General features: G+C 32.6%; 2 protein-coding genes and 1 long non-coding RNA gene across 3 annotated transcripts; all 3 read right to left on the bottom strand.

Moving 5' to 3' along the window:
* Window positions 1-4,460: 4,460 nt before the first annotated feature.
* LOC126896547 (uncharacterized) lies at window positions 4,461-4,991 on the bottom strand. The gene has a single exon (XM_050669454.1). The coding sequence runs from the start codon at window positions 4,989-4,991 to the stop codon at window positions 4,461-4,463; it is 531 nt and encodes a 176-aa protein (XP_050525411.1).
* Window positions 4,992-5,068: 77 nt separating this feature from the next.
* Window positions 5,069-6,151, bottom strand: LOC126896539 (uncharacterized). Its single transcript, XM_050669442.1, has one exon. It carries the CDS (start codon window positions 6,149-6,151, stop codon window positions 5,069-5,071), a length of 1,083 nt encoding a protein of 360 aa, XP_050525399.1.
* Window positions 6,152-8,581: 2,430 nt separating this feature from the next.
* LOC126894200 (uncharacterized) lies at window positions 8,582-9,938 on the bottom strand. Its single transcript, XR_007701334.1, has 3 exons — window positions 9,402-9,938; window positions 9,138-9,334; window positions 8,582-8,930 (listed from the first exon to the last, which is right to left on the bottom strand). It is a non-coding gene; the product is annotated as an uncharacterized LOC126894200 (long non-coding RNA).
* Between the last annotated feature and the right edge of the window lie 64 nt (window positions 9,939-10,002).

Here is a 10,002-nt window from a genome sequence, read left to right as displayed (position 1 = left end):
TATTAAAAAGGCATTGGTAATATCAAACATTGCAAGTGGTACCAAATAATGTATCAATAAACATTCCTGGTAGAAATTCAATGATAACATTCTTTAAGGGTAATAAGATTAAATAATATACACAAATAAAATAGATAACATAATCGTTTGTGTGCGCATGTCAAATTTAAAGCGAATTGAAATTTCTCAATGTAATTAGGACTGACTAACAAAAATACATTCTGACTATTGTTAATACTTACCTGGAAATATTTTAATACAGTTTTTCATTAATAAATGAATACAACTATTAAATTTTTAATAATCAAGATTTTTATGACACATTTGTTAGCTAAAACCTAAAATATTAATTGATATTGTTAATAGTATTATTCAAATGTTAAATTAAACTAACTGACCCGGCAAACGTTGTTATTCCCATAAAGTATTTTATTATTATCATAAGTTAAAATGAAAATTGAATTCAAATTGGTATAATTAATAAAAAAAAAAATTATTCCAAAAACAGTATTTTTCTACTAATGTTTTATGATACACAACATTCTTAGTTTTATTTTCTTATTCGTATACAAATAATTTTGTTGGTATTCCGACACAGGAACAAGCTACATACAACTGGCTAAGTAAAAAAATGGATTTTAAAGATTGAAACATTTAGCAACTGCCCTTGTGATTTATTTACTAACATTGCAAATGATAATCGCACTGGAAATTGTATCCGTTTAAAGTCGAATGGCATGTCATTTGGAATCCAAACGTCTTCATCTTTGTACTTTCCTTTCAAAATTATGGCTTCGATGACGTTTATTAATTTCTTCATCGCAGGTCGGATACCATTACAAAGACCTGGGGCTAGTTTATATTCCGTAACATAATTATAAAGTACCATTTAGCAGTTGATCATATAAATTTGTATATACATTGTTATTATTAACAGGTTAATTTTTACACGTAAATAATAATAAAAATATCTATTGATGGGAAATCTGTCAGAATTTTCGTGGAGTTTTTTTTTTTGTGGCATTAAAACATATACTCGTCATGAATATTAGTCGACAGTATACATTGTATTCGAGAGCAGCAGGGCGAATCAACCGTTATTTTAGTAGTCGACAAAAATCAGCTATTCTTTCTCTGAAAAATTAATTATTAGCCAAAACAATAAAGGTCATCATGAAAAATTTGAGTACGATTTTAAAGTTTACCGGTCCTGAACTTATTTATACGTAGTTTAGGGTATTACTCAAGACCATTTTTTGTGATTTTTAAAAAAATTTTAAGGATTTTAAATTTAAAATATTAGAATGGGGGTTATGTTTTGACACTTAATTTCTCTCTACATATTATTTACAACTCTGTGAAAGCACTTCATATTTGCAGAAGGCTTCTTAAGATTGTTTATGCACTCCAATTATTTGAAAATTTAAGTTTAAAATAATTAATAATTTTCTAAGTTATGAACATCATAAATATATAAAGCTGTTGATTAAAAATTGCTTGAAATATTACAAAAAAAAATTTAATATGTTATTTAAATAAATTTACAGAGTGATTTATTTATCATTGACCGCTAAGTTTCTCCTAAAGTAATAATAATCTTGGAAGTATTTTTTTTTTTTGGCTTTGATTATTAATGTAATATTAATTTATAAGTGGTTTAATATATTTTAGATCAGCTTCTTACCCCATATAATATTACTAATTAAAATTTTTTGAGTATATTATAAAATAGACAATTATTTAATTAAGTAAATGACTGATGGATAACAATTTTCGGACCAGTACTTCGTAACTTATTATCATATTCATACTTGGGCGAGTAGAACTTTGCGACCGAAAATGTGTACGGATAAAATCCGATTACTAATATACTACCAGAGAGCAATTGATGAGTACTACATTAAAATCTACACATTAAATTGCTGACAAATTCATTGATTATTTAGAATTCGATAGACAGATATTTGAGAAAATTAGAGTGACAAATTCAAATATTCGGTTGAACAAAATTAAAGAGTCATAAATGTATAATACAAAAATATATTGCATGAGAGAGCATAATTCGATGGCCGAATGGTAAGAAAGAAGGAATGTTATCTTTACCAATAATTACTCACAAGGGGTGATCACGGTGATGGGTCACCGATTTTTATAAAATTTATAAATCTATATTGAATACAAAATAAGAGGTATTTTGAATTTTTTGCCAATGCCCCCCTAAGTCGAGAAAATTTACTTTGAAAATTTTTTACGAGCTTAAATACAGTCATTTTTTTTCTTCCACAGACAATAACGTGTTATGGTCGAATCAAGAATACGTCATCTTATGATGCGTACAGATACGGAATCGATTCCCGTAAGGTAGTGAGTTCTTTCCCTAATTGTTTTCACAGTTTTCTCTTTGAATTATTAATTTTACGTAATATATATAGTTTATAATACGATATAGTTTTATCTTATTCAAAACACATTTGATGGTACAAATTATCGATTTTTCAGTGATAAAATAAAATAATATTTTATGCACATAAATATAATTTATTTTAATACTATCCCGGTAAAAGTATATAAATTTTTAAATGAGAGAGATTTTTGAAAGGTTTAACTATATACAGAGTGTTCAGTAAGTAAGGAAACGGGTTTCCATTTGTTCAAAAGTTACGTATGTAGCCCTGTTTAGACGACAACCAACAGTTTCTTTCATCCGTTACGTACTACTATTACGCGAGTGCACAACGGAAATCAAGACCAGCGGAGGTGACATTCCATACTTAAAAGGAAAACTGATTGGGAAGCGTTCGGCAGTCGATCCAACGACAAATTGTTGTGTGGTTGGTTGGCTGATGGCTGGGTAATGTTTTTACGTCTTTTTTTTTAATGTTAATGTATCAATATATTGAATGTATATTAGTTTATACATATATATAATATTACTGTCTGTCATTGATTTTAAGTGGATTTTTTTATCGATGTTCACCTGTAAAGAATAGCAGAAAACACCCGACCCGTCATTTATATATATAGTTAATTAAGTTAACGTTTATGTAAAGTAAATGAAATAGTCACTCTGGGAACTAGCGTTTCATTATATTATTTTTACATTTGGTAGTAGAACGTGGTTGGTTTTCTTGTCACTGGCGGATTCGAACCTGGTACCCTAACCGTGAATTACACAAGTGTTACCGATTCGGCAACTCGCTGTCTGGATAACAGTGAATATCTACCCCTATTGGCGGTTCTTCTAAGTGAAATTGATCAAATATGGACAGCTTTTACTGCAGAAAATAATACTATAATTGACTGTTTAATTGATCATGGCTTATAATCTGAATATACTCACAACTTAACGGTTGAATTACGGGAAATTATCGCTTTCGCGAGATCGGTTGTCAATCGGTCATTGGACCTCCGATTGTCGGGCACCGATAGCATGTAAAAACTGTACTCAACGACATCACCCATTATTACACCCAGATGCTAACGTCCGTATTATGCCGATGTCCAATGTTACAACCAATAGTCAACCGTTTCAAAATGAAACTGTTGTTCCGGCGTCACTCACTGGAGACGGCTCGACTGTTAGTCATTCAGTATTATTAGGAACAGTCCTTGTACACATATGCGACTGTGTCGGCGTTTTACACACGTACGGGCATTTGTAGACTCGGCGTCACAAATTAATGCAATAACTTCTGCCTGTGTTACACGATTAGGACTTCGGGTTACATTTCGGTCTTAACATTATTCCGATTATCACGCTTTGCCTATACGGCTGATATTAACAAAATGTATCGGCAAATTTTAATGTTACCCGAGCGTTTGTTGTTACCAATATATATTGTGGCACGCGTCGCCTCACGACGAGTTACGTAAATACCAGCTAAATACGGTAAACTACGGGGTGAATTGTTCGCTCCGCTATTCGAGTCTTACAAAATATGGGTTGTACAGTACTGTGGTGAATTCCCGGTTGTTCGCGATGCGTTATTATTCAGCACATATGTGGACGATATTTGTGTGGGTGGTGACACGGTGGAAGAGACGATAAAATTACAGTCAGAGCTTATTATAGTTTTAGGTAGAGCGGGTATGGTTTTGAAGAAGTGGGCAAGTAATACAGAAGACTTGTTATGAATGTGTTAAAGCTTTCATGGATTGTCTTGTTGCTTGAAGTGCTTGAGGATATATCCATGTTTGTAATTGAGTTCTGACGTTTCGGACTCATTGCAGAGTCCATCTTCAGAGCGATGGTTGCTAGTCGGTGGCTGCAACTATACTGGCGGCTTATCTTGATAACAGTCTGCTTTTATAAAATTGATAACATCTGGTTTTGGGCTAATATTTTTGACAACATTTCGATTTTTGACTAACGTTGTTTACGGCATTCTTGACATTTCGGTCTTCCTTTCCTAAACCGGCAATTATTTGATATGTTGATTGTAGCCTCTTCGTATATTGAATTATTTTCGGTGATGTTGGTTGATTTCCTTTTTTGTCTTGTATATGATAGGTGACCAAGTTTTGCTGATTTTCCATTCATCTTCTCTGTTGAAATTTTCCTGACATTTTTCGATTTCTATTGCTTCCTTGTACATCCGTTTGCCAAAATGAGTTTCTTTGTTTAGTATTTTTACTTTATCGAATTGTATGTAATGTCCTCTGTTTTTGGCATGTTCAGCTACTGCAGATTTTTCTGTTCTTTGGTACTCCACGTCTATTTCATGTTCTTTTATTCTTGTTGCAATAGCTCTTCCTGTTTGTCCAGTGTAAGATTTACCACATGAACACGGTATTTCATATACTCCTGGTGTTTGCATCTCTGGCAGTTTATCTTTCGGGTTTCGGAATAGTGATCCTGCAACTGTGTTTGGTTTGAAGACGGTTCTTAATTTGAATTTTTGTGCGATCCTTGATATGCGGTCGGTAATTCTCTGTATGTACGGCAGTATTAATGTTCCTTTCTTTTCATCTTCATTGTTTTCGTCATCCATGATACGCGTTGCATTATTTCTTTTCTATGCTTTTTTAATTGCCTTATTAATGTTTTTAATTGTGTACCCATTATTCTTTAGTGCTTGTCGTAAGTATGTTTTTCCTCATTCACATGGTCTTCATCAGCTATTCTGACAGCTCTTGTTGCCATTGTGTGTAATAATCCCATTTTCTGTGAGGGGCAATGGTGTGAATCGGCATGTAAATATCTATCTGTATGTGTACTTTTTCTATACACTGCTGTGCCGAATTTCCCATTAGGCTGTTTTTTTACCATTACATCCAGGAATGGCAATTTTCCGTTTTCCTCAGTTTCCATTGTGAACTCTATGTTGGCGTGTATGCTGTTTAAGTGTTGCAGGAAAGAATGTAGTTTGTCCACGCCGTGTTGCCATAAAACAAATGTGTTATCTACATATCGCAACCACATTTTTGGTTTTTGAGTATACGTGCTCATTGCTTCCGTTTCAAACCATTCCATGAATATGTTGGCAAATACTGGTGCTAGTCTTGATCCCATTGCCATTCCATCAGTTTGTTCGTAGATGGTGTCTTGGTATGTGAAAACTGTTGTTTTGGTGCATATTTCCAATAAGCCTTGTAGTTTTTCATCTATCCATTTTTTCTCTTTTATAATATTCAGTGTGTCCCTCACTGGCACTATCGTAAATAACGAAACAACATCGAAGCTGACGAGAATGTCTCGTTCTTCCCAGTTTGTTTGTTGTAGTTTTTCCACAAAGTCCGTCGAGTTTTTCATATAAGAAGACGTTTTTCTAATGTTAGTTTTCAGAATTCTTGCTAAGTGACCTTCTAAGTTATATGTAGGCGAGTTTATGGCACTGACTATAGGTCTGAGCGGCACATCATTCTTGTGTATTTTTGGGACTCCGTATATTCTTGGTAATCTTGGAACTGTTGTTGGAATAGTTGTTTTCGTTTTTTCATCTAGTATTGCTTTCTTTGTTTCATCATTAACTAGTTTGATTATTCGGTTTAGTGGATTTCTTTTAATGATTTTATACAGTCCTTCTTTCAGTAATTTCTTCATCTTGTTGTTATATTCTGTGGTTTTCAAAATTAAAAATGGGGTAAAAGGGGGTTTCATGTTGATACTTGTCGTTGTTGTTTTGAGGAGTGACGGCCTACCACCGACCATAGTTCGTGCCTCATACCATCATCGACATCTCGACGTTTATTTTAACAAAAAAAACGGAGGACAAAAAAAAAATACAGCCTGGTTGATTGACAAGTTGACGCGCTTGAGGAACCAAAGTAACACTTGATCAACTCAACGTTTTATTTTTAAGAAAAAAACGGAGGACAAAAAAACTAAAAGAAAACGTGGTTTTCACAACTAAACAAATATAGACAGACAACTTGTCGCCTCGGCAGTATAGGTGAGAAAAAAAAACCCGTTGTCGCGACATTGTAGTGACCGGTGATTGTGACGCCGGGTGGTGGTGGTACCAACTTTGACACGTCCATTGGGGGGAACTACAACAATATGGGTATAGGAGCATAGTGTACGGTCAGCTGATGACGATAGGATGACAGATATCGGACCGGTTATTGCATACACAATTATTAAAATACTTTACACCTACTGCACACACCTCTAATTGATATTTATTAAAAAAAAAACTTGTATAAATTCTGCAACATTACACGCTTTTAATTACCTGAACTGTGTCTAAAGAAGAGATATTGTAGAGTTTTACGCTTGTGTTCCACAATCGAATTTTCACCTCGCTGTCAAAAATCGAATTCATTTAAGCAAAACATACTCTTTACAATCTACGTTAGCCCTAATAATAGAAGCATGCTTTAACCATTTGATTAGGTGTTAAATAGTTTAGTTTGCATCCATCATTGAATGTTCTCAGGCAACATTCATACATATTTAGATTCCTAGGTATACTGACAATAATACCCATTGCCGATGGTAATAACCATTATAATGGTTATTCCATTATGATGATAATGGTTATAATGTGAAAAAAAAGGTGGCAAGAGTATTTTAAAAAATTATTGAATGAGGAGTACCTAAAAGAGTGGAATAAGGACTGGTAGATTTATTTAGCAAGAAAGATGTATGGGAGGCTGTGGCATCAGTGAAAAAGAATAAAGCAGTAGGACCAGATGAAGTGCCAGTAGAAGTATGGAAAATATTAGGCGGTGTTGGCATTAGGTGATTGAAGGAACTTTTAAATAAAATCTTATTAGAAGGGAAAATACTAAATGAATGGAGGAATAGTATTGTGGTGCCTATATTTAAAGGTAAAGTAGACATACAGGAGTGTGGAAATTATAGAGGCATAAAGCTTATGACTCATAGTATGAATATTTGGGAAAGGTAATAGATAAGAGAATAAGAAATGAGACATCGGTATCTATAAACCAGTTTGGATTTATGCCTGATAAGTCAACAATGGAGCCAGCATTTTGTGTGAGATAATTTATAGAAAAGTTTAGGGAAAAGAAAAAAAGCTGTGTGGGGTATTTATAGATTCGGAGAAAGCGTATAAGAGAGTACCGAAAGAGGTTTTAAAGTGAGTATTAATGAGAAAAAGAGTCCCGAAAAGGTACATTAATATAATAGAAGATATGTATGATGGCACTTGTACCTGGGTAAAAAGCGTAGGAGGAGTATCAGAAGGTTTTCGGGTAAGAGTAAGAGTGCACCAAGGTTCTGCTTTAAGCCCTTACTTATTCTCTATAGTGATGGATGAAATTACTATAGAAATACAAGGAGTGGTGCCGTGGTGCATGTTGTTTGCTGACGATATAGTGTTAATAGGAGAAAATAGGGAGGAAATTAATTAAAGGCTAGAGATGTGGAGTTCAGCTCTTGAAGAAAAGGGTTTAAGAATAAGTAGAAGTAAGATAGAGTATATAGAGTAAGAGTTTGACAAAGGAGAACACGAGGTAGGTGAAATGAGGAGGTCAATGACAATAGGCGAGGACGTGATTGGAGAATTGAAGAGTTTTAAGTATTTAGGGTCAGTTGTGCAAAAGAGTGGTGGTATTGACGAGGATGTAAGAAACAGAATTAAGTGCAGGTGGTTGAAATAGAAAGAAGCGTCTGGTGTCTTATGCGATAAAATAATTCCAATGAGGCTGAAAGGTAAATTTTACAAGACTGTAATGATGATAAAACAAAATAAAATCCGAAATATTTTTTTTTTTCATATTAAAATATATTACATTAGCTTTAATTTAAGGTATAAATAAAAGTGTCAGTATTTCCGGAACACTTTCAATAGTTAATTTTTTGTGAAAAGGTTGTCATTTTGAATCCCACCTGGGAGCAGGTAAATGGTCAGATCAAGGGCCTACTACATATCATATACAGGGTGTTCAGTACCCTTCGAAACAACCTGCTACAATTACTATAGAGTATCACTAAATTTGCTGTATATATTTAATGTGTAAAGTATAATTATATACCTTCTTTGTTCTGTTTAGTACTAAAGATTCATATTTAATATTCTAATCATTATGCGCAAAGACATAAAGTGTAGATAAATGCAACAAAATTGTATAAAATAAAAATATAATATTTTATTGAATTTTAAATCTTACAAGTGAATAATAATAGCTTTTTTTTTTGTTTAGCATAAATAAGTTTAAAAAACAAAGAAAAATATTAACAAATTACTAAAAATCAAACAAATATGCATTTCCACTTTTGCTTCTATATAATAAATGTAATTTATTATCAACATTGATATTATAATCTTCAATTTCTTCATTAGTTAGTTTTAATCTCGGGATAAGCATATTCATATTGTTGAATAGGCAGCCAACAATGACAGCCCCATTTTGTGCGTTTGTATTTTTCATAGATATGACTTTGTATAGTATGTGCTCCTCCAGATCACTTAATTTAGAATATTTTTTTAATGTAGTCTGATTGTTTCTTTTATTACTCTAATCTAAATAAAAAATTAATAAGGTTTTAAACAATTCTAAACATAAATTATAGTAAAACAAAAGAAAGTAGAAAACAGTTTACATGAAAAATATATCTAATATCATTATTAACTTTATTTTATATCTAAAGGCAGCAAGTCATACATATTTACAAATGCTTCAGAACAACTAATAGACATAATCAGACATATCTTTTTTGGTATAATTACTTTAGAAAGAATAGTAAGTAAATGAGCTTGAAAATGGCATAACGTTCTTTTATAGAGGTCGAAGATCTTGTTCAGACAAATTTAGGTTGGTAGAACAGGTTTGGATACTACAAACATGATCATCACGGTATGCATACATCAAAAAACGTTATAGTTATGCGATACCTTTGATATTGGAAATATGATTACCTAAGCGTCTGGTAAATAATGATAAAATTCTTAGAAAATGATTTATTACATGTAATCTATAGGCGTGCAGCATACCTGAAGTAATGCCTAATGGCAGTTCCAGAGCGGCCCACCATAATGCTGGTTGTGAAAAAAAAAAGGATTGTCAAGCTCTTTACTGACACCTTCATAAAACTTTTCATTGATTAATAAGTCCATGTTTTTAGAAATTGATCGAATATGGTTTACCAAATGATTATACGATTCTTTATCAATTTTCTGCACCTCTGTATAACGGTTGGTTTCTAAGGTCCATCAGAGCTCTGACGACTAAAATTGGATGACACATTTAGATATAAATAATGTGGTTTGAAACAGGATTTTCTTTTTAATTTCATTTTTTTAATATCAGTCAAATTTTACTCTCTTCATGATAAAATACTGTTGTTTATGTCATATCAATCGGTATGTTAACAACATTACCTTGAATTTTCAGCTGTCCTGCCCCTCGGAGACATTTAAATACTTTCATAAATGGTAATAGCAGTGAAATCATTCGTCCTTCAATATAATTTAGCTCTTTAACTGATTGTAGAACATGATTTAATTCGAATCCATTTCGATCCAAATCCAATTCGTTATCAATAACGAATTTAATCCCTGATAGGTAGTATCATAGATAAGATAATTAGTTTCA

Source organism: Daktulosphaira vitifoliae, unplaced genomic scaffold (assembly GCF_025091365.1).
Source record: "Daktulosphaira vitifoliae isolate Bord-2020 unplaced genomic scaffold, ASM2509136v1 Scaffold_1, whole genome shotgun sequence".
In the NCBI taxonomy this organism is placed as follows: Eukaryota; Metazoa; Arthropoda; class Insecta; order Hemiptera; family Phylloxeridae; genus Daktulosphaira; species Daktulosphaira vitifoliae.
Note: the sequence above shows the minus strand (reverse complement) of the source record. Positions and strands in the feature narration are given on the sequence as shown.

Bases quoted from the DNA above. Each gene is read 5' to 3' on its own strand.
- LOC126896539 (XM_050669442.1), bottom strand. From the start codon at position 6,151: ATGGTCGGTGGTAGGCCGTCACTCCTCAAAACAACAACGACAAGTATC.
- LOC126896547 (XM_050669454.1), bottom strand. From the start codon at position 4,991: ATGGATGACGAAAACAATGAAGATGAAAAGAAAGGAACATTAATACTG.